Source organism: Pan troglodytes, chromosome 8 (assembly GCF_028858775.2).
Source record: "Pan troglodytes isolate AG18354 chromosome 8, NHGRI_mPanTro3-v2.0_pri, whole genome shotgun sequence".
Lineage (NCBI taxonomy): Eukaryota > Metazoa > Chordata > Mammalia > Primates > Hominidae > Pan > Pan troglodytes.
Genome location: NC_072406.2, coordinates 15871692 through 15896226, shown reverse-complemented (window position 1 = coordinate 15896226; position 24535 = coordinate 15871692). Strand labels below are relative to the sequence as shown.

The 24535-nt window shown below is 49.6% G+C and overlaps 1 protein-coding gene and 1 long non-coding RNA gene across 7 annotated transcripts in view; one reads left to right on the top strand and one right to left on the bottom strand.

The window, feature by feature from the left end:
- Nucleotides 1-7703, bottom strand: part of PFKP (phosphofructokinase, platelet) — a 71747-nt gene extending 64044 nt beyond the window's left edge. Inside the window, exons 1-2 of one of the 5 annotated variants that reach the window (XM_063781300.1) lie at nt 7446-7679; nt 5780-5895 (exon numbers count right to left, since the gene is read on the bottom strand). Coding sequence is in view for 3 of the 5 variants with exons in the window: in XM_016962555.4 (XP_016818044.1) it covers nt 7446-7557 (112 nt within the window). In the remaining 2 variants the exon portion in view is untranslated. Of the gene's footprint in view, nt 1-5779; nt 5896-7445 lie in introns of all 5 variants that reach the window. The other 4 variants (XM_063781301.1, XM_016962555.4, XM_016962554.3 and 1 more) reach the window with 4 other exon arrangements.
- LOC134807123 (uncharacterized) lies at nt 6999-24110 on the top strand. 2 transcript variants are annotated; one of them, XR_010146770.1, is made up of 3 exons: nt 6999-7236; nt 22697-22833; nt 23472-24110. It is a non-coding gene; the product is annotated as an uncharacterized LOC134807123 (long non-coding RNA). The 2 variants fall into 2 exon arrangements; XR_010146769.1 differs by lacking the exon at nt 6999-7236 and adding an exon at nt 8226-8406.
- The last annotated feature ends 425 nt before the right edge of the window (nt 24111-24535 follow it).

The window sequence follows — 24535 nt, the reverse complement described above, 5'->3', positions numbered from 1 at the left end:
AGGGTGGAAAACTGCTTAAAGGCATTCTTAAGCCACAAGCAGTAGCATGAGATATGTGCCTTGAGGACATGCTCCTGCTGCAGTTAACTAGCCCAACCTATTCCTTTAATTCGGCCCATCCCTTCGTTTCCCATAAGGGATACTTTTAGTTAATTTAATATCTATAGAAACAATGCTAATGACTGGCTTGCTGTTAATAAATATGTCGGTAAATCTCTGTTCTGGGCTCTCAGCTCTGAAGGCTGTGAGACCCCTGATTTCCCACTTCACACCTCTATTTCTGTGTGTATGTCTTTAATTCCTCTAGCACCGCTGGGTTACGGTCACCCCGACCGAGCTGGTCTCGGCACATTCCAGGTGCCATAATGGAATTAATTAATCTCCTATTGATAGTTTTTTGCTGGTTTTCCCACTTTTTGCTATTCTAAGCACTGCTATGAAGATTCTCCTTTAACCCCCACCTGCCTGTGTCTGTTGCAGCTCACATGCTCTGCCTTCCAGCTGTAACAGCTGAGTGCCCATTCACCCCAAGCCCTGACACACTCAAGTCTCTGGGTCCCCTTGGCGGGATGTGTCTGTGGGCACAGGGCTGCCCTGCCACGTGCCCCACCCCATAACCTTCCATCTGTGGCCTGCTCCTTGTGAGACCCTAAACTGGTGGCCTCCCCTCCCCTCCTCTCCTCTCCACAAAGCCACCCTTATCGGAGACAGTCAGTCTGCTTCCCTCCACCTGCTTCCCAGTTCACCCAAGGCAAAGCCAAAGTCCTCCACTGGGCCACTCTCCTCTACGGACTCCTCCCTCACTGTCAGGTCAGGTCAAAGGGCCCCAACCAGAGGTTCCCCTGGGCCCTTTCATAAGACAGGAGCTTTTCTTCTCAGGTCGGGCTACAGGCACGTCGTACCCGCACCTCACCGCAGGAGTGACAGCTCCAGGCAGAAAGGGCCTGGTTCTTTTGCCAAAATCCTGCCCTGACTCACCCAAGGCAGTCCGTTAACATGCACAATGATTACAGAAACACAGAAATAAGGCTGGGTGCAGTGGCTCAAGCCTGTAATACCAGCACTTTGGGAGGCCAAGGCAGGTGGATCACTTGAGGTCAGGAGTTCGAGACCAGCCTGACCAACACGGTGAAACCCATCTCTACTAACGATACAAAAAAGATCAGGTGAGCATGGTGGCACATGCCTGTAATCCCAGCTACTTGGGAGGCTGGGACAGGAAAATCGCTTGAACCCAGGAGGCGGAGGTTGCAGTGAGCCGAGATCAAGCCACTGCACTCCAGGCTGGGCAAGAGGGCAAGATCCCGTCTCGAAAAAAAAAATAAATAAATAAAACAAAAAAAAACACACACACAGAAATAAAATCTTAATCATAGTAAAACACAGCTGAAAAGATATGAAGGACTGACTCCCTGAGGCTACTGCATGCCACCCTTTCAATCATTTTCCATTCAGGAAACTTCGGATCAGATCATTTACATATGTACGTTTAGACAACGGGTCCTATATTAATGAATCTTCTCTGTCAAAATCCTGGTCAAAGTCAGAAAACAATCCCATGGGACTCCTGGGAGCATCTCACATTGGGGAAACCTGGAGAAGTGGAGAAGCTGATCTGCCCGATTTGCAAACCGCCCCACCGGCCCCAGGGGGTCCAGCAGCACCGGTGCCCTCCCCGTGAGAGTCGGAGCCTCACTCAGACCCACATAGTCAGGATCTATACCTCCGAAGGCTCCCCTAGGCGTCTCTGGGCACACGGAGGCTGGGAAAATAAATAGCACATGGGCCCTGGGGTTGGGGGTCCCAGCACAGTCAGGCCTATTCTCTTTTGCCTCCTGAACACTTTCACTGTGGATATGTGTTAGGGAAGAGGGGAGGGAAGACAGAGACAGGGAGAGGAGACAGAGACTGAGTGATGCCTCCATTCTGCAGAGGAAAACATCAAGACCCTATCTCAGCACTCAGCACTCAGCACCCTGCTGACCCAGACAGCAGGGCCAGGGCCAGGACCTATAAATGTCTCTGCCTCTCAGTGCTCTGGTCTGCCATGTGTCTGGCTGCCTCTTACATCCTGACAAGCACAATGACTGTAATTCCAAACACAGGACTGGGAGTTGGGGGTGAAGACGGAGAGAACCGAGGAGTGGGGAGGGAAACTGTAGCCTTTGGGCAGCTACTCTCTAATAAACAAAAACACAGCACCAGAAAGGGCTTGTGGAAAAGAAACACAAAACGGAACCCGATTACTGACATATGGCCCTCTGTTCTATATTCACCCGCACTTTCTTAGCCGAAATGCCACTGTGAACGTGCAATCTGGTATCCTTATGTTTGCCCTGACTACGTTACCGTATCTTCACCTTTCTAATTTTAATTGCTTCTGATGGCCCATCAGATTGGTAGAGCCCTAATTATTTAAAGAGCCTAATTCTCCCTGATAAAAGGTTGGAGTCCTGTATCAAAAGCTTTTAGCTTTCTGTAACCAAGGGGGAAAACATGCTTCTTTCGAAAGATGACAAAATGTCTAGCTTCGAAGGGTCATTCGAGTATGGCACACAAAACGGTCTGCATTCCCAGAAAATGATGCCATTACACAAATCTCCCACTGTGCCACAGGGTGACACCATCATTCCAACACACTGCCTCCCAGACCCAGTAATTTTTGCAAAATTAATTACTGCACTTTACACTGAAAAGATCCCATCAAATAATGTATGTGCACAGGAAGGTAAGGGGCCCAGAGCCGTGGGAGGCAAAATGGCGCTGTTCTCAGTATCCCCTTCCACCCTACTGGGCTCCGAAGCCAGCATTGCTTCAGACACCAAAGGTGCCCATGTGGGGCTCAAGCCTGGTGTCCAATAAATATGTGTGTCATTGACCTAATGCACGTCCAGCCAATGGAAACCTCACACTTCTGACTTCGGTTTTAAGGTTCTAATCTTGAAGTCTTAACAGTTTACACATATTGACCTGAGGATATTGAATACTTTTAATTATAAGAGAGGGTTGAATTCCTCTAAAGACTTCATGGACGAAGAAGACAGCTTGAACCCCTGGTTTCCTGCTCCTCAGTGGAGATTCCAGGCAGGAGGCAGGCAGCAAACACTTGCATTCCTGCCAAGCGCCAGGCATGGTGCTGGGCGCGGGAAAGACACCAGTGAAGACGCAGGTATGCGCAGCCCTGAACATCCCTGCTGCAGCCACAGGGCCCGGCCCCACCACGGAGCTCTGTGAACTCAGGGAAGCTGGTGCAACTCAGGCACCCCTTGCTCATGTGTAAAATGGGGATAAGTCATTGCCCAGGATCACTGAGGCCCTGCCACATAACAAAGAGTCATTAATGCTAGTTATTCTCACTAGGATTGGAAAGGTTTGTACTTACTCAATTTATGTGGACTTTCTATAAATACTGTATTGATATTCACCTCACCACAGGCAAAAAGGACGCAGCTTTCACATCCAGCCTACCCTAAGGATACACCTGGACTTCCCAGTACACTCAGCTCCACCAGGCACCAGGACCTGCAGAAGCCACAACCTGTGACTAAGACAATGAGTCACTCTTGGTGTGTGGCACAGTGTTCTGTGGCAGTGGCGACTTAGTCATGGTAAGTCCGCCATTCAGAGTTATGGAGCTTATTTTAGATTGAGTGAAAATCAATTTAAGTTTCCAGACATGTCTTGGGACAACAGAAGACACATAAAGAGGCAGAAGAAAAGAAAAAAAAAAAAAAAAAAAAAACAGCCTGAGACAGAAGATATCCAAACAAGTAGAGAAAACAAACAAACAAACAAAAACAGCCTGAGAAATACTTTCTTCATTCAAGGCCCGGGGAGTCAGGAATATAGAAAAGAGATTTTCAATTGTATCTTATAATTAAATAATATACACTCTACTGAGGGAAGAAAAAGCAGCCCATCACATAATATCATTCTTGCCACCTGGACTCCTATCACTATAAAAAGGCATTTTCCGTTCCCCTAACAAAACCACCCAAAGAATATCTGTGTAATTTTGGGCAAATCGGGTTTTGTTCACTTTTGAGCATTAACTAGATAAAGCAGCTTCACCAAGAAAGGCCCCTGAAAAACATGGTGGAGATGGTGGAGGCCTGACATGATGGCTCACGTCTGTAGTCCCAGCTCTTTGGGAGGCCAAGGCAGGAGGATCACTAGAGGAGGCCAGGAGTTCAAGGCCAGTCTCGGCAGCATAGTGAGATCCTGTCTCTACAATAATAATAATAATAATAATAATAATAATGATAATAATAATTAGCTGGTCATGATGGTGCATTCCTGTCTTCCCAGCTACTCAGAAGGTTGAGGCAGGAGGATCACTTCAGCCCAGGAGTTTGAGGCTGCAGTGAGCTATGATGGCACCACTACACTCCAGCCTGGGTGACACAGCCAGACATAAGTACTCTTCGTTGTCTACGGGAGAGTACAATATTTGGAATTAAGATCTGTTTTGCTCCTATCACAATCACGTATGCACCTCATGCCCTTACCTAACTTACTTTTCTTTCTGAGTCTTTCTCCCCACTTCCAAAATGAGGACATGCCTCTCTTGGGATCATGTATTTAGGCTTGGAGATAAGAAGTGTAAAGCTCTTAGAATACAAAATGTTTCCAACAAATGGTAGCTATGGTCATCTTAATATACGGAATTTTACCATAATTTCACATCTGACAGAAAATTCCTCTGAAATTAATACGTGAATGTGAATGTGTTCTCTCATCTCTAGCTACAAGCAATAGTCTTCTATGTCAGGGAAAATCAAGTATTAATATAGAATCAGAATAAAATGGTAAAAGAATGGGGACACTCAGATATTCTCGAGGAATAACCTACTTACTGTAAGGGTTTGTAAATCTGTGGCAGCTAAGACCAGGCCCTCTGAGTACATCTGGAGGTGAACTTCCTTACAAGAAATGCATCCAAATGCTCCAACAGGTTCAAGATCGTATCACCGAAGCGTAAAGCTCTTTACAGAGTCTACAAAAAAATTGTGACCTCAGCTCTACCGGGGAAAGAGTGCCCAGGCAACCCGCCATGGCGGGCTTCCCCAGGGACAGCCCAGGTGTGACCCATGTGGGCTCGAGGCCACCATATTTGATGCCACCTGCAGAGCTGAGGGCAGCTGTCTCCTATTAACCCGAGGTTGCAGCAACCAAGCCGCGTTCCCCACATAATATGGCTTCCAAAGTATCTTTTTCCCCAGAAAAGAAGAGGCGTGGACTTACTAACCTTCAATATGTCTAATTCCTCCCAGGTGGCAAAACCAGGGTAACAGAGAACACCGCGATTCTGCCAATGTATCCTAATCTCACGTGCCTGTACACAAACTCCTGCGCATTTTAGCAAGCTTTTGGACATGGAGCTCAAAGGAATGATCCATAAATATTTTCCAATACATACAGTATCTTAATTTTTTTTCTTTCTAATTTTTTTGTAGACACAGAGTCTCACTATGCCCAGGCTGCTCTGGAACTCCTCGGCTCAAGCGAGCCTCCTGCCTCGGCCTCCCAAAGCACTGGGATGACAAGCATGAGCCACCGTGCAGGGCCCACAGCACCTAAATTCCAAAATAACCTTGAATCTCTGACTTTCCACCCGCCCTGGTGGCTTCCAGAGATCAGTTCCTCTTCCTGTGCCAAAGGTTTCTTGTCTTTCGCGGCCCAGGTAAGGTCACTCAAGGTGCTCCCTCTGCTTCTGAAGGCCTTTGACTGAGAAGCCACTCTGGGTCCTATCCCGACCCCAAGGCGGCTCCATTCGTACCCGCACATCTCCGGGCCGGTTTAAGTCACGCGGGCCAGGCTATTTCCACTTCACTCTCCTGTTTCTTCAATCCCATCCTCTGCTGCATCACGTTTTCTTTCTCTGAGAACCCAGACCTGCAGGAGGAACGTTGATGCTGGAGTCCTTTTACTAGAATGCTAACGCCAGAGCACTTCCCAGGGGCGCTGCAGGGCGGGGCCTGGCGCTGCCACCCGGGTCTCCCGCGGCGGGCGCTGGGCCTGGGGAGGCTGCGCTGCGGGCCTGGGGAGCGCGCGGCGCACGGGTGTCGGGGCCGGGGCACGTGGAGACGACGGGCCGGGCATCACGTAGGCGCTCGTGGCGGGCGGGGCGGCGCCCACAGCGCCTCAACCTGCGGCACCCGCGCCCGCCCCGCGCGCTCAAGGGCGAAGGGAAGGTCACCCGCGCCGTGGGCGGGGGGTGCATCCCCGCTCCAACCCTGTGCAGTGCGCGGTCCCGAAACGGGAGGAAATCCGCCATCCGGGCCTTTCCACGCATCTGCGGCAGGAGGAACCGGGAAAACAAAAATCAAAACCCAGCTCGGGGCGCGCCGCGTCTCCAGCCTGCGCTATCGCTAAGGCTCCCAGGTTGCGTTCGCCTGGGAAGCGCCGATCTACCCGCCAGGGATTGCACGGATCGGGACGCTCCATCGTCCGGGCACCGGCGCCCCCACGTGCACCCGGGGCCTGGGGCGCGCCGAGTCTCCGCCACCTTCCGCTCTTCAATGTTAAATATCCTCCCGGCGCGCCCGCGTCCGTGGGCCCAGCCTCGGGCCCCTCCTACAGAGCAGCTTCCACATTGCAGGGGAGGGAGGCCCGGAGCCCGCGCCGCGGCGCCGCTGACATCCCGGAGTCCCCGCTTCCTGATCCTTCCCGTCTGCGGAGGCTGGCGGGGAGGGCCTGGGACCCATTTTGGTTTTCGTTTTTGTCACGAGCCGGAAGGCGACAGCACATGCGAGCGCAGGAAACCCTTTTTAAAAATCTCCCAGCGGAAACGCGAGGGGCTGCCGGACCGCCCTGGAGACGCCAGGCGGGAACCCCGCGCACCCCCGCCGCGTCCCGCATTGCAGCAGCCGGGACCCCGCCCACGCCGCGCGGGGCACGAGGCGACAGGAGGCGCGCGGGGACCCAGCCGTTTCTTCCTCGACATTCTAGGGGGTGGCGTGCGGCGGAGTTGGGGGGCGGGGGGGCACTTAGGAAGTGATCGCGCTGTACCCACGCTTCGGAGGGGACGCCCGGCCCCGTCCTACAGCTCAGAGGCAGAACGACCCCCGAGGGCGCTTCAGGCGACTCCCTCTGCCAGGTTCCATTTAAAACAAAACCGAAGGTGGAAAGCTCACTGATCTTCCGGATGGAGGTTCCTACCGCCATGTCCCTTCCTCCCCCGCCCCACCGGGCAAGGACCCCGGGGCTGCCTCGCCGGCTCATGCCGCCCCGCAGGTACCCCTGACGCTTCCGGGCGCGGGCTTCTTCCCGGTTCTCCCCATCGCTTCCCCGCTCTTCTCCGCGGTTCTCCCCATCGCTTCGCCACCTTTCCCCGGGTCCCCCCAATCGCTTCCCCCCTCTTCTCTCCGGTCCCCCCATCGCCTTCGCCCGGTTCTCCCCAGCTCCGTCCGTCCCTCCCTCGCCGCCGGGAGGGGGGCGCGCACCTTGAGCATCCCCGCCGCTGGTCAGCACGCCGATGGCCTTGCCGGCCCCGGAGAGGTGCTCCAGGAACTTCCGCAAGGAGCCCTTGGGGGCCCGGGAGTCGTCCGCGTCCATGGCGAGGAGGCCGAGGGGAGCCGCTCGTCCGGGTGCGCAGCAGGCAATGGGGACCCTGCCCGCGCGCGCCCGACTCGGAACCACCGCCCCGCCCGCGCCCCCGCCCGGCCCCAGCGCCAATGGGCGGTGACGGGCGGGGCCCGAGCGTATGGGAGGGGCTGCGGGGGAGGGGGCGCGGGCGCGGGCGCGGCTAGGCGCAGGGGCCGGGGCTGGGGCGGGTATGGGCAGGAGCATCTACGCGGGGGTCGTCGTAGGTGGGGGCCGCGCTAGCGGTGCGGGAGGCGGCAGAGGCAGGGGTAGCGCCACAGGTGGGCGGGTCCCTGCTACTGGGGCCGCATCGCAGGTGCGCGAGCCTCGCGGGTGGGCTGGAGGACTCTGGTTGGGGGCTCTAGAGATGACGGGAGCGCCACAGGTGGGGCAGGGGCAGCGTCCGGAGGAGGGGAGACCGCAGGGGGCCGGGGTCACATCGTTTGCGGGGCGCGCCAGGGCGGGGCGGGATAGAACGCCGGGAGCATCTCCCGGGGGGGCGAGGGAGACCGTGAGTGGGCGCGAGCGCCGGGGCGGGTGGAAACCCCGCAGTTGCGGGGAGCGCCGATGGCGGGGAGGGGTGGAATGGGCGCGCGGAGACCCCACCTGGACGCGGAGGCTCGCGGCAGGCCCGGCCGCTCGGGCCGTTGTGGGGGCCGAGCCCGGCCGCGCGCACAGCTTCTAGTGGCCCGCAAGATTCCTCCTGGGGCGGCGCTGGGAGCCTCGGGGCTCGGCTTCCTCGACCCCCGCCCCCAGGTTTCCTCTGCAGCCTGAGGTCGGGAAGGACGGACGGAGAGTGGATCCTCCAGGTGGTGGGAAAAGGTGAGCGCGGCGGGCTGGGCCATGACGAAGCTGCCATTTCCCGGGCCCATGGGGGCTGTGGTGCTCCTGGGCCCCCAGCCCCGCCCTTGGGGAGAAGAAGCCGTGGGGTGGAGGAAGGTATCGGGGCGCGACCCTCAGAGACGCCCTGGCGGCGCCCCGGCCTGGGCGCTGGAAAGTCAGAGTGGGGCAGGAGGAGGCGCAACAGGACTGGCCTGGCGGGGAGGCGGGGAGGCGGGACGACCCTCCCTCCCCACGGACACGCGCGCTGCTGTACGCTCTGCCTGACCTCGGCCGGCTCCACTGGCCAGCTCCACGTACTGAAATACTCACATCCAATGCGCTGTGCGGTTGCCCATACACAGCTTAACAGCCTGGCGCCAGTTACCCTGCGATGGGAAAGGGGGCAGCCCCCATAGAAGCACGGGCTTATGGGGCCCCGGTTCCTTCAGTGCTCACCCACAAAGAAGGGCTCCCAAACGGCCCCACTCGACGGCTCACCGGAGGATGGTCCTGCGCAGTGGGTGTTTGTTGAACAGATGAGAGACAACAAAACAGACTAAGAAGAGGCCTGTTCTATGAACCGGGGAAAGTGAAGGAATCACAAAGGAGCGGCTCGCCTTAGGGCAATCCTGGGGAAAAGATGGAGAGGCATGGATTTTTCTTGGATGTGTGCCTCATCCTGGGGCTCATCCCTCTGAGCATCAAATATTCATTGCAAAAGAGGGGGAAAAATCTGCTGCGGACAATGCTGGATGGTCTGATCTCTCCCTTGGCCAGAATTAACGGGGCAATTCCTAACCCCTGTTGGTCCTCAGAATCACTTGGCCTATGCACACTCCCGCTAAACCACTGAAGTCCAATTTCTGGGAGCTCAGCCAGGGAATGTGTATTTTTAAACAAGCCCCCTAGGTTACTCTGATAAGTGCAAAGTCAGAGAGCGCTGCTCTCATGCACTGAGCCTGAGCACTCTTCTATTAATAAAAAAGGAGAGGAGAATCCTGGGTGTCTTAAGGTGGCAGTTGGGTGCCCTTCGCCTTCTGGCGGCAGAAGAGCAGAGCCAGGCTCTAAGCACCTGCACCCACCGTTGGGCTCAGGATCTGCGCTGGAGAATAGAAGGGCTAATTTAGTCATTCATGCCTTTTTAGAGCAAATTACATGTGGAGAAGGTGGGGCACACTGAATTTTATTTTAGCCAAATGCCCCTTATCTCCTTATACAATTGATATTTTTATATTGAACATTAGAGGATTGGTCATTTGTCATCAAGTCGTCTGTAATACAGAAAACGATAAATACAACCTAACAGTTCAAACATGACGAGTTAAATAAATGATGGTTAAAAATATACGCTGCAATAATATTTAATTGCTGTTACCACTACGAAGATAAGTGTCGACTGACATGGAAATATGTTCAGGTCATACAAATAAATGAAAAGGCAGGCCTGGACACAGTGTGAGCCTGTGCTTGCATGTGCGCACGTGTGCGTGTGCGTGTGTGTGTGTGCACACATATGTCAATGTTTCTGAGCATTTTATTTCCTTTCTTTTGCTTAGTATAGGTAATGCCATTTTTCTCTCCAATGAACAGGTATTGTTTGGGGAATAGAAATAGTTAATTAAAAACAATAAAATTTAGTGTCCAGACCCCCAGGGTTATGGATTATGTTCAAAAGTTTGTCTGTATGTAAGGGCTGGGGTCAGGGTGGTCACTGACCATCCTCACACATCTATTCTCATGAGTTTGACCCATTGCTCAGTCAGTCAAGGAATTAACATATATTTATATATACCTGTAGCTAAGATGGAAAAGCATAGCTATGGCTCTTTTTTTTTTTTTTTTTTTTTTTTTTTTGCAAGTCGTGTATTTTAATGGTGCTACAACTAGAGAATTTTTTTTTGTTTGTTTAATCTTTGGCCTGAGCAATGAATCTTCTAATTCAAGAGGAAGATACTGCATGCCTTGTTGACTGTACGGCTTCCACTCAGTAGGACCTGACATGTGTGTTTGTTCTTTATTGTCCCTTGACAGATTACTGCAAACTGTGGCCCACACCAGCACACACTTATACCACAGGAATGATTACTCCTTGGACCAGGAGTTCAGACAGGCTTCACTGGGCCCTCTGCCCCAGGGGCCCTCTGTGGCTGCAACAGGTGTCTGCCCAGGGCTACAGTGTCTTCTGAAGGCTCAGGCTCATCATGGGAGGAGCTGCTTCCACGCTCACTCCTGTGTTGCTGGCAGGATTCTGTTGCTTGCAGGCTGTTGGACTGAAGGCCCCAGTCTGTCCCTGGCATCAGCTTCAGGCTGCCCTCTGCCCTGGGCAGGTGACTGGCTTTGCCAGAACTAGCACGTGTCAAGAGCCAGGGGGAGAATTCCAGTGGACGGAACCTGCAGCCCTTCCCAATCCAATCTCAGGAGAGACCGCCGTCTCTTTTGCCTGATTCTGTTCATTAGAAGTGAGCAACTGAGTCCAGCCCTCTTCGAGGATCTGGCTGTGAACACTAGGGGCAGGGGCCACGGGGAGCCACTTGGGAGGGGAGGTGCTGCCTGGGACCTGCCTAGGACAAGGTGAAGGAGAACATGCATAGGGACAGATGCCCTTCCCACTTCCCCTCTGCGGTGAGCGCAGGAGCTGCCCATGTGCCCTAAAGGAGTCCTGCCATCCCAGGAGGGAAGCAGCTCCTAGCCATGAGGGCACCATAACCCTGTGTTCCAGCATGTTGGGCTGCACATTCCACCACCAGGGCTACCTGAGCTGCAGCCTCTTCCCTTCCCCTGCTGTTTCTGCCTGTGCATGGAGTAGGCATCTCAAATCTGCAGGGGCCAAACTGAGCTTAGGCCTCTGCACCCCCATGCAACCCCCCACCCCTCGGTCTTCCTCACCTCAGCTCCTGGTGACCCCATCCTCCCGGGGTCTCAGGCTGAAGCCTTGCAGTGCTCCTCTACCCTGGCATCCAAGTCCCTCAGGAAGGTCCCTCCTGGCTCTTCATTGCATCTGGAGCCACTGGGGCCAAGCTACCACCTGTGACCTGGACTGACACAGGCTCCCTCCCCATCCCCTACTCTGCCCCCACCTCCACCCCACCTCCATGCCTCGGGTGTCCTCAGCTTCAAAGTCAGGGTGCACCTATCAGGATGTAATTCAGGCATCTCCTCTGCTGACTTGGGAGTCACAGGCCCCACACATGGCCCACTGGCCTGTCCACTGGTCCATCGGATCCTAGTGCTGCCCAGAGACCCATGCGGGCACCCGACAACCTCAGGCCCAGCCTGCTCTTTCCTCAGCCCGGGCCCTCCTCTCCCTACCCACTCTGCCCACCTTCCTCAGGTCTGTCCTGCAAGGTCTCCTGCATGGTGAGGTCTCCCCAGATCACCCTCTTAGAAATTCGGGCTCCACGCACACTCCTGTTCCCTCCCCGCTTCTCTTAAAACAGCCTCATGCGTGTCACACGTGGGGCACTTCACCTATCTGCTGGGCTTCTCGACAGGCCCCCATGCTGAACTCTGAATGCTGTGGATTCAGAGATCTTTGACTATTCCCTGTTGCAGGCCCAGGGCAACAGCAGAGCCCAGGACAGAGTGAACCTGCCATGGGTGCTGCTGAATGAATGGAGTGAGTGAGTGAAGGAGTAAATGAGTGAAGGAGCAAATGAGTGAGTAAATGAGTGAATGGGTGAGTGAGTGAGTCAGTGAATGAGTGAGTGAGTGGATGAGTGAAGGAGTAAGTGAGTGAGTGGGTAAATGAGTGAGTGAAATGAGTGGGTGAATGAGTGAACGTGAGTGAGTGAATGTGTGAGTGAGTGAATGGGTGAATGAATAAGTAAGTGAATGAACGAGTGACTTAGTGAATAAGTGAGTGAATAAGTGAATGAATCAATGACTTAGTGAATGGGTGAGTGAATAAGTGAGTAAGTGAATAAGTAAGTGAATAAATGAGTGAATGAGTGAGTGAGTGACCGAGGGAGTGAATGAGTGAGTGAGAGAATGAATGACTCAGTGAATGGGTGAGTGGGTGAATGAGTGAGCAAATGAGCCGGTGAGTGAGTGAATGGGTGAGTGAATGAGTGAGTGAACAAGTGAATGGGTGAGTCAACAAGTGAATGAGTGAGTGAACAAGTGAATGAGTGAGTGAACAAGTGAATGAGTGAATGAACGAATGAGTGAATGAGTCAATAAATGAGTGAGTGTATGAGTAAAGGGTGAGTGAATGAGTGAGAGAGTGAATGATTGAAGTGAATGAGTGAGTGAAGAGGTGAATGAGTGAGTGAATGAGTGAGTGAAGAGGTGAATGAGTGAGTGAATGAGTGAGTGAGTGAATGAGTGAGTGAATGAATGAATGAGTGAATGAGTGAATGAATGAGGGAATGAGTGAGTGAGTGAATAAGTCAGTGAATGAGTGAATGGATGAGTGAGTGAGAGGGTGAGTCAGTGAATGGCTGAGTGTGTGAATGAGGGAGTGAGTGAATGAGGGAGTGAATTGAAGGGATGGGTTGCCCCTCCACACCTGTGGGTGTTTCTCATTAGGTGGAACGAGAGACTTGGAAAAGAAAGAGACACAGAGACAAAGTATAGAGAAAGAAAAAGGGGCCCAGGGGACCGGCGTTCAGCATACAGAGGATCCACGCCGGCACTGGCCTTTGAGTTCCCTTAGTATTTATTGATCATTATTGGGCATGGCAGGATAATAGGATAATGGTGGAGAGAAAGTCAGAAGGTAAACACGTGAACAAATGTCTCTGCATCATAAACAAGGTAAAGAAAAAAGTGCTGTGCTTTTGATGTGCATATACATAAACATCTCAATGCCTTAAGGAGCAGTATTGCTGCCAGCATGTCCCACCTCCAGCCTTAAGGCAATTTTCCCCTATCTCAGTAGATGGAATATACAATCGGCTTTACACCGAGACATTCCATTGCCCAGAGAGGAGCAGGAGACAGAAGCCTTCCTCTCATCTCAACTGCAAAGAAGTGTTCCTTCCTCTTTTACTAATCCTCCTCAGCACAGACCATTTACGGGTGTCGGGCTGGGGGACGGTCAGGTCTTTCCCTTCCCACGAGGCCATATTTCAGACTATAACATGGGGAGAAACCTTGGACAATGCCTGCCTTTCCTAGGCAGAGGTCCCTGTGGCCTTCCGCAGTGTTTTATGTCTCTGGGTACTTGAGATTAGGGAGTGGTTTGAGATTAGGGCGTGGTGATGACTCTTAACAAGCAAGCTGCCTTCAAGTATGTGTTTAACAAAGCACACCCTGCACAGCCCTTAATCCATTTAACCCTGAGTTGACACAGCGTGTGTTTCAGGGAGCACAGGGTTGGGGGTAGGGTTACAGATTAACAGCATCTCAAGGCAGAAGAATTTTTCTTAGTACAGAACAAAATGGAGTCTCTTATGTCTACTTCTTTCTACACAGACACAGTAATAATCTGGTCTCTCTTTCTTTTCCCCACAGTGAATGAGTGAGTGAATGAGTGATTGAGTGAGTGAGTCAATGGGTTAGTGAATGAATGAGTGATTGAGTGAGTGAGTCAATGGGTTAGTGAGTTAATGAGTGATTGAGGGAGTCAATGGGTTAGTGAGTGAATGAGTGATTGCGTGAGTCAATGGGTTAGTGAGTGAATGAGTGATTGAGTGAGTGAGTCAATGGGTTAGTGAGTGAATGAGTGATTGAGGGAGTGAGTCAATGGGTTAGTGAGTGAATGAGTGATTGAGTGAGTCAATGGGTTAGTGTGTGAATGAGTGATTGAGTGAGTCAATGGGTTAGTGAGTGAATGAGTGATTGAGGGAGTGAGTCAATGGGTTAGTGAGTGAATGAGTGATTGAGTGAGTCGATGGGTTAGTGAGTGAATGAGTGATTGAGGGAGTGAGTCAATGGGTTAGTGAGTGAATGAGTGATTGAGGGAGTGAGTCAATGGGTTAGTGATGAATGAGTGATTGAGTGACTGAATGGGTTAGTGAATGAGTGAGTGAATTGGTTAATGAGTGAATGACTGAGTGAAAGTGAATGAATGAGTGATTGAGTAAAACGGTGTGAATGAGTAAATGAGTAATGAGTGAGTGAGTGAATGAGTGAGTGACCGAATGAGTGACTGAATGAGTGAGTGAATGAATGAATGAGTGAGTGAATGAGCGAGCGGGTCGCTCAGAGGAGGTGAGGACCGGAGCTGCCCTCTGACTGCTTCAGGAGACAGGAGCTGAGGGAGGAGCCTGAAGGGTGGGTGGGAGGTGCCCACTCAGTACGTATACCCTGCTCGACACATCCCCAGAGAAACCCAATCTCACCAGAGTGGTCTCTTGAGAATTATCAGTAACAACCTTTTTTCCCAATATTTCATATATTCAGGGTGATTTCTTACTTTCCTTTAAAATACCAATTGCTTTTCGGACTTGGAATTCTCCACTGCTGCTCCACGCCACTGTATCTCCCACAGGGGCATCCCCCGTCATTCCCAGGAATGGATAAAAGCCAGAAGGGCAGCATCAGGTGGGGCCCCTTCTCCTATCATCCTCCCCTTCCTGCTTGGGTTATCCTAAGTGACTTGTTTTGGAAGTCTACAAAACGCAGACACATCAAATTTGGATAAAAGCCTAAGCAATTTAAGAGGTTGCAGTGCTAGTGGGACGGTCTTTGGCTGCCCGCACCCTCCTCCCCTCCAGACCCTGCTGGACCCAGGACTCTGACTCTGCCTTCGGCCTTGGGGGTTTCATTCCTTCTTTCCTTGCCAGCCACTGAGCTGCCTTGGGCTAATCTGCAACCGCAGAGGGGCAACCATCCTCCTTTCCTCTTGCCTCTTCCTCCCTTCTTCTCACTTTCCTTCTGCTTCTTTCGGGACTTTGGAAAGTTCAAGAATAAGCAAAACTGTAGATCAGAAAACGCTGCCTTCAGCCTATTCTCCTCCCACCGGCTTCCCTGCAGATTCTTTGATCTTTAAAAAGTATTTTGCTTTGTATCTAGATGCTAAACTTTATATAGAAAACAGGTGGGGTTGGTTTCTTGGCCAGGTACAGTGGCTCACACCTATAATCCCAGCGCTTTGGAGGCCAAGGCAGGAGGATTGCTTGAGGTCAGATGTTTGAGACTAGCCTGGGCAACATAGGGAGACCTCGTCTCTACAAAATCCAAAAAAATTAGCCTGGAGCGATGGCACACCTGTAGTCCCAGCTACTTGGGAGGCTGAGGCAGGAGGATCACTTGGACTCAGGAGTTTGAGATTACAGTGAGCTATGATTACATCACTGCACTCCAGCTTGAGCAACAGAGTGAGATACTATCTCCCAAAAAAGTAAAAATAAAAAGTGCTGGAGTCCATATCGAAGCCCACAGCCAATTGTGACACCTGGATCTTTTATTTTTATAATCCGCCTCTCTTGTCTAAGTGCCAAATGATGCTCACATTGTGTGTAACTACTTCCACCTTTGTCTGGCTTCTTTTTCCTTAAGTATGCAGAATCAGGTTGCATAGAGTTCTGAGAAAATAAAATAAATCAGCTGTGTGCCGTGGCTCATGTCTATAACCTCAGCACTTTGGGAGGCTGACACAAGGATTGCTTGAGACCAGGAGTTTGAGGTCAGCCTCGGCCACATAACGAGATCCTGTCTCTATAATAAATAAATAAATAAATAAATAAAACATTAGCAGGACATGGTGGCACAGCTGTTGTCCCAGCTACTCAGGTGGTGGAGGCCTGAGGATTGCTTGAGCCTGGGAGGTTGAGACTGCAGTGAGCCGTGATCATACTACTACACTTTGGCCTAGGTGACACAGTGAGACTCTATTTCTAAAAAAAAAATAAAAATAAAAACAGCTGGAAGCTTCCCAAGACTTTGATGCAGAAACAGGTTGCCCTGAACCAATTAAAATTAATATCTAAAAACTGGAAAGAAAGGAAAGAAAGAAGTTTGCATTATTTCTGTAAAGTATGATGCCATTACAAGTTTTACTTTCTCTAGGACATTTTCTCAGTGGTGTCAACTGAAGTCCACTTCACAGAATGACTTCATCTCCTGAGCACTTTGGAGAATGACGATTAAAGAGACTTCCTGGCACTCCTGATACTTTTAGTGTCATATGGAAGCAGCAAGAGTCATATGTGTTAAATCGGTGGTATTAAAGCAGAAGACATTGGTTTGTTCTTTCATGAACATCATCAGAGCATTTCCCTAATGACTAGCGTTATGTCAGAAAATGGGGGGACAGAGATGGTTCTTTATTGGCAAATAAGTTACATAAATTTCCCAGTTAGAAAAACAATCATGATTTTAGCCATGTCAGATGAGGTCAGAGACGCCCTATGCCTCAGTTATGGAATGCTAAATCTGAATACTGATTGACAGGTATCTTCCACGGACCTGTGACCTGTCGCTGTGTACAAGCTTGAATTCCTAACTACGAGTCCTTGAAGCTCCCTTGCTGCCTGAGCTGAACTGAAATGGCTCCTGGCTGAGGCATTCAAGGGAAAACTCACTGAAATATTTGAAACTACCACCATGAACAAGAATGCTCTTCCAGTGTGCCAGGATGTACACCCAGAGCATTATCCTCGTTAGTTGTATATGCCAGCATCCGGCAGGCACTTTTATCTTCTTTGGGTGTCAACTTTGAGACTCTTATGTAAGCCGCGACCTCTTCCTCTGCCTGCAAGCACATCCACCCACAACCACGTGTTGCCTGGTTTAGAGCCTGCGGCCGGGTCCACCTGCAGGAGGAGGAGTGACTGGTGCAGTGAAGCTCAGACCAGGTACAGGATCAGAGCTGCGGTCACACGTCCGGGGCAGACAGTTCTGCATTCTTGGGAGGGCCCAGGTACCCTCTTCTCTTGGAAGGCCAAGCCCAGAGCCTAGGTGGTCTTTGAACCCAAATAGACTTTGTGGTCCAGGGAATGGGAGCCTCGCTCACCAGGGGAAGAAATTAGGGATCTTGGTCCTGAGTTTGTGGGGTAGACTTTGCCATTTTCCTCCCCCTTTCCCGGCCATGCCCTATTTGAAAAGAGGTCACTTCCATTTCAGTGAGCCAAGATCGAGCCACTGCACTCCAGCCTGGGCAACAGAGTAAGAACCTGTCTCAAGGAAAACAAAAAAAGAAAAGAAAAGAGGTCACTTCAAAACTTCCCTGTTCAAACAGTTGACCCTTGAACAGCAGGATTTGAACCGCATGGGTCACTTACTTACACATGGATTTTTTTCACTTCTGCCACCCCTTAGACAGCAAGACCAACCCCTCCTCCTTTCCTTCCACATCCTCCTCCTCTGCCTACTCAATGCAAAGGTGAGGAGAAGAAACTCTATGATGAGGCACTTAATGAATAGTCAACACATTTTCCTTAGGATTGCTTTATTTCCTCTAGCTTACTTTACTGTAAGAATACACTATACAAATGAGTAGGTTGCAAAAATTTTCTCCCATGTTGTAGGTTGCCTGTTCACTCTGATGGTAGTTTCTTTTGCTGTGCAGAAGCTCTTTAGTTTAATTAGATCCCATTTGTCAATTTTGGCTTTTGTTGCCATTGCTTTTGGTGTTTTGGCCATGAAGTCCTTGCCCACGCCTATGTCCTGAATGGTAATGCCTAGGTTTTCTTCTAGGGTTCTTATGGTTTTAGGTCTAACGTTTAAACCTTTAATCCATTTTGAATTGATTTTTGTATAAGGTGTAAGGAAGGGATCCAGTTTCAGCTTTCTACATATGGCTAGCCAGTTTTCCCAGCACCATTTATTAAATAGGGATCCTTTCCCCGTTGCTTGTTTTTCTCAGGTTTGTCAAAGATCAGATAGTTGTAGGTAAGCAGCATTATTTCTGAGGGCTCTGTTCTGTTCCATTGATCTATATCTCTGTTTTGGTACCAGTACCATGCTGTTTTGGTTACTGTAGCCTCGTAGTATAGTTTGAAGTCAGGTGGTGTGATGCTTTCAGCTTTGTTCTTTTGGCTTAGGATTGACTTGGCGATGCAGGCTCTTTTTTGGTTCCATATGAACTTTAAAGTAGTTTTTTCCAATTCAAGGGCTAATATCCAGAATCTACAATGAACTCAAACAAATTTACAAGAAAAAAACAAACAACCCCATCAAAAAGTGGGCAAAGGACATGAACAGACACTTGTCAAAAGAAGACATTTATGCAGCCAAAAAACACATGAAAAAATGCTCATCATCACTGGCCATCAGAGAAATGCAAATCAAAACCACTATGAGATATCATCTCACACCGGGTAGAATGGCAATCATTAAAAAGTCAGGAAACAACAGGTGCTGGAGAGGATGTGGAGAAATAGGAACACTTTTACACTGTTGGTGGGAGTGTAAACTAGTTCAACCATTGTGGAAGTCAGTGTGGCGATTCCTCAGGGATCTAGAACTAGAAATACCATTTGACCCAGCCATCCCATTACTGGGTATATACCCAAATGACTATAAATCATGCTGCTATAAAGACACATGCACACGTATGTTTATTGCAGCATTATTCACAATAGCAAAGACTTGGAACCAACCCAAATGTCCAACAATGATAGACTGGATTAAGAAAATGTGGCACATATACACCATGGAATACTATGCAGCCAAAAAAAGTGATGAGTTCATGTCCTTTGTAGGGACATGGATGAAATTGGAAACCATCATTCTCAGTAAACTATCGCAAGAACAAAAAACCAAACACCGCATATTCTCACTCATAGGTGGGAATTGAACAATGAGATCACATGGACACAGGAAGGGGAATATCATACTCTGGGGACTGTGGTGGGGAGGGGGGAGGGGGGAGGGATAGCATTGGGAGATACACCTAATGCTAGATGACGAGTTAGTGGGTGCAGCACACCAGCATGGCACATGTATACATATGTAACTAACCTGCACAATGTGCACATGTACCCTAAAACTTAAAGTATAATTAAAAAAATAAATTAAAAAAAATACACTATACAATACATATAACATACAAAATTTGTGTTAACCAATTATCTGCGTGATCACTGAGGCTTTTTCCCAAGAATAGGCTATTCTTGGGTAACGGTCAATCCATTTTTGGGTAGTCAAAAGTTATTGGCTGAATTTCGACTGTGTGGCGGGTTGGTGCCCCTAATCTCTGCATTGTTCATGGATCAATTGTATTGCTTAAGAGGTGGTCATTGGAACACTCCTTAGGGGCTGACTATTTTTTTGTTTAAAAAAGTTTTTGCCACAGTGGGCCGCTCGTTTAAGGCCCTAAGATTCCTCACCTCTGAGCTCCTGCTACCATAGACCAAGTGCTGATCATTTTTGTTGCTCAACATACTTGTCTCTTCCATCTGCCACAGAACCCACTCTCACCTTCCAGGAATTGCTCCTTCCACTGCCTGTGGACCTGAGGGTCAGCGTGTCCAGCCAGGCCAAGGAGGGAGATCAGTCCTCTCCTGTGCCCCAGTTCATGGATGGGCACAGGATGTGGGTGGTGGGGGTGGTCCACCCGGTTCCTGCTAATCCCACTGGATCATCAGGTGGGGAGAGTCAGCTTGTATAGTGAAACCAGAGAGCTGCGAGATGGAGAGTGGGAGTGAGAAACCAACAGAGTGAGACACACATACACACACACACACACACACACACACAGAGAAAGAGGGAGAGTGAGAGAGAGAGAGAGGGTCAGAGAAGCAGAGACACAGAGAGACATAGAAAGATGGAGTAAGAGATGAGGGGAAGAGAGAAACAGAGACAAACACAGAGTCTTAAAAAGAGACAGAGAGAGACAGAGCAACCAGGAGAGAGAGAGAGAGGGAGAAACAGAGACAGGCAAAGTGAGAGGCAGAGAGAGATGGAAAGAGAGATGCGGAGAAAGGCAGAGAGAAGCAAAAGCACAACATTCCTTGAATTGCTTCTCCCTCAAGTCACCATTCCATTTCTGCACTTCCAATCACCACCAGGAATCTTTCTAAGTCACCTGTCCTCCTTCCTTCCCCGTCTTCCCCACGCACTCTTACTAAAGCCTCCTGAAATCTGCCTTCCCAATGATAACTCCTCCTTGAAATGTCACCACTGACTTCCAAACAAGCAGCAAATAAAAAAGGTTTTTAAAACAATTACTTCTACCAGTTTCTAGTTTTTCTAAAGGTTATGGTGCTGTTTCTTAATACCTCTCTCGAACATCTTTCTCTTTGTTTTTTTTTTGCATGAATTAACATGAAAATAGAGCACAACATATTATAGTGAATATAGACTATAAATGATGTTTTGTGCATACTTTATTACTAGTGATAAACACTGTATAAGTAATTTATTTTTGCCATTTCTTACTTACTATGGTTTGAAAGTGTCCCCCAAATTTCACGTGTTGGAAACTGAACCCCTCATGCAGTAGTGCTGAGGGGAGGGATATTTAAGAGGTGATCAGGTCATGAGGGTTTCACCCTCATGAGTGGATTAATGTTTTTTGTTTGTTTGTTTGTTTGCTTTTTTTTTTTGAGATGGAGTCTCGCTCTGTTGCCCAGGCTGGAGTGCAGTGGTGCAATCTCAGCTCACTGCAAACTCCGCCTTCTGGGTTCACACCATTCTGCTGCCTCAGCCTCCGGAGGAGCTGGGACTACAAGTGCTCACCACCACACCCGGCTAATTTTGTTGTATTTTTAGTAAAGATGGGGTTTCACCGTGTTAGCCAGGATGGTCTTGATCTCCTGACCTCGTGATCTGCCCACCTCGGCCTTCCAAAGTGCTGGGATTACAGGCGTGAGCCACCACACCCGGCCGGATTAATGTTGTTATTGGGGGAGTGGGTTCATTATCACAAGAGTGGGTCTGTTACAAAAGTGAGTTTGACCCCTCTTACTCCCTCATGCTCTCTTGCCCTCCCACCTTCCCTTGGGATGACACAGCACAAAGGTCCTTGCCAGATCACCCTTTAACCTTGTACTTCCCACCTCCAGGACTGTGAGAAGTGAATCTCTGTTTTTGTAAATTACCCAGTCTCAGGTACTCTGTTAAGGGAAGCAGAAAACAGGCTAAGACAAAATGTTTTAGGATCCTCTTCTCTCACAGTTGCAGTGAGAAGTTTATACTTTGTTTTGCTTTGTGGCAGATGAAGTGCTAAATAATAGGCATAATTTTGAAGGTTTCTCCTTCTATCCTAATATTTGATCCATTTAAAAGTTTCTATTACACTGAGTTGTTGACCCTTGCTTCTGATGCCTCAGAGATGTCTGGAAGAAAATCACGGAGGAAACCTCAAGTGCCATGTAGTCTGTCTTATCTAAGTGCCCTCTGGACTTCGAGAAGGCTCTTTCTGAGAACCAGGGAGCTAACGATGTAGCCCAACTCAAGATACTTTCCTGGAAAAGCTTTCAGAACATAGCCATTCCCTGGGAGCATCACAGCTTTTAGACTTCACAACAGGCACCAGAGAGCAGTCAGAAGGCCATGGAATATTTCACCTGAATTCCTTCCAGCATGGTGTTCCAGGAAGCTAGAAACTTCCTCCCCCTCCATGTGGGTCTTAGGTTTCTCTTTCCAAACAAAAACAGACTTGTTTTTGAATTATCTCCAAGAAGACAAGGTCTTAGCATTATACATAATTGAATTGTAAATCTTCTAAATTTAGAAAGAAACAGTATGGAAATAATTCAGAAGCCCTTGAGTTTTTAGCTAGAAGACTCTGCAGTGGTGGGGGGACTCTTTGTATCCTGCAAATTCCCGGCATGCTTCTTCCACAACGATCCTTGCTTGTGTCTCTCTCCAAGCACGTCTGTGAATAACCCACTCATCCTTCCAAGCTCAACTAAAACACCATGTGACAGAAACAGTTGGTTCAACATCCATTTCCTCCTCCTCTTCTGACTGAGGCTCTGAGCTAAACGCTTCATTCCCCAGCTGTCTTTGTGCACGCATGTGGCCATGTGGGTCCATTCTGGCCCATGTGATTTAAGTAGAATTGTTGAGCACGACTTTCAAAAGGACTCCTTAAAAGGAGTTCAACTACTGAGTATGGCTTTTTTTTTTTTTTTTCTTTTTCCTGCTGCTTTGAATGCAGCTGTGATTGCAGGAACAAAGCTGCTATCTTGGGGCATGAGGTGATCTAGAAGATACAACCACCTTCAGTCAAAGTGCCTGAGGGAATGATAGGAGAAGCTGGGCTCTCTGATAAGATCACAGATCCAGTGCACAGGGGAGGATTGCCTCCCTTCAGATTCCTTTCATGTGAAAGGACAGACCTTTCTATGTGTAAGCCTCTGTTAGCTTGAGTCTTCCATTTTATGCAGCCAAACTTAACCCTAACTGACACACATCATCTGCTTATATTTTTGTGATGCTCTCTCTAATCTCTTAGGTAACTGTGTCCTCCCAGAAACCTATGGAGAGCTGAAGGGGTTTTAGGATTGTGGAATCCACCCTCCTCCTTTGGTAAAAGAGGACAAAGGCCAGAGAGCAGTGTGCTGGCTGAGGCATGCGACTGTAAACCAAAAGGTACCTGAGACCAATCTCAATCCATTTAAAAGTTAATTCTGCCAAGGTTAAGGACATGCTCGGAAGGAAAAAACATGGAATCACAGAAACAGTCTGTGGTCTGTGCCTTCCTCCCAGTATGATTTTGAGGGCTTCAGTATTTAAAGGGGACCGGTGGGCTGGAGGGGAAGGGTGGACTGGAGGGAAAAGGTGGGCTGGAGGGAAAAGGTGGACTGGAGGGGAAGGGTGGGCTGGAGGGAAAGGGTGGGCTGGAGGGGAAGGGTGGGCTGGAGGGGAAGGGTGGGCTGGAGGGGAAAGAGGGAACCTGTGGTCATCCTTAGGTTGCAAGAGAAACAGAGCAGATGGGGATGGTCAGCTATGTCTTCATCTCACATGTGGTAAATCAGCCCTGTACGTAAGATAAGGTGAACATAGACCAGCTTCCTGTGGAGATATGTAACCCTTTATCTGTAGCTATCTGCTTAGGAACAAAAGAAAAGGCAGTTTCTTGCATGATTCAGCTTCCAGCTTAATTTTTTTTTTCCTTTTTGGCTGTGAATTGGGGTCCCAAGGCTTTATTTTCCCCGCACACTATATTGTATCTGAAAACTGTTGTTTGGGACCTAAAATTGTTTACTTACTCCACCTACATCCCTTAGCTCAGTTTCCATTTGGAATGGCTTCCGGAAGGCTGGAATTGAAATCCACCAGTGCCCATTTCAAGGTGCTCCCAACACAGCCTGGAAAAAAGGAGCCCAGATACGCTTCCCTGTGGACGCAGGTCAGTCATCAGGATGCACAGAAACAGCGTTGCCCTCGGCCTGGAGCCATTGTCCTGAAAGGGGATCCTTCCCAACTGGGGCCTGAGACTGATCCCTGAGAAGTGGCCCCTCCATCCTGGAACCCCTCCTGCTTGTGTCTCCTTACTTCCTGGTGATCACCGCATTCAGGCTCAGAATGCCGCAGGCCTATCCCACTGGAAGCTGCCAAGGTGCCCAGCGCCCTGTTGCACTCTTGTCCCACAGGACGCCAGGCACAGCAGCAGCATCAAGGGACCAGCAGGGAAGAGGCTGCAGTGATTTGGGGAAACAGTGTGAAAATCACCTGGGGCCTGGCGACACGGGGTCCCGCCTCCTCCCCCATATTAGGTCCCAGAGAAAATGACAATATGAACAGCTCATGTCACCATTATTAGGCAGAGTCTTTATTCTTTCCTTAACCTTTGCCATTAAATTGAGCTCTATAGGCCCATTTTCTGCTTTTAATGCCAATAAATGAAATTCCAGAGCTGCTTCTGTAAAAAAAAAAAAAAGTTTCATTTTCATTATTTTACTATTTGTTACATTAATTCTATTATTTTATTCTCTTTTTTGTTAGAAGAACTTCAGCCTGAGAGGGGCTATCCCTGCTGCCTTGTGGCTGCAGAAGGGGAGAGAATGAGTCTCTCCAAAAAAGGGTTTCATGAAAGCACTGAGGCAAGATACTCATCTCAGAGGGTTCAGGACAAGGACACTCAGTTTGTTCTGTGCAGTGTGGGGACGGGGGTGGGCATTCCTCCGTGGCACTAACTGGTTCCCTCTTGCCTTCAGCTGCCAGTGCCCTTGGACATGTCATTTGGACAAAACACTTTACCATGTCCTGCCATCCATTCCACGGAGGCAGGAGAAAAGGGTCTGGAGGCAGGAACATAAGGCCGATTCACCCTGACTTCGGAGAACTAAAT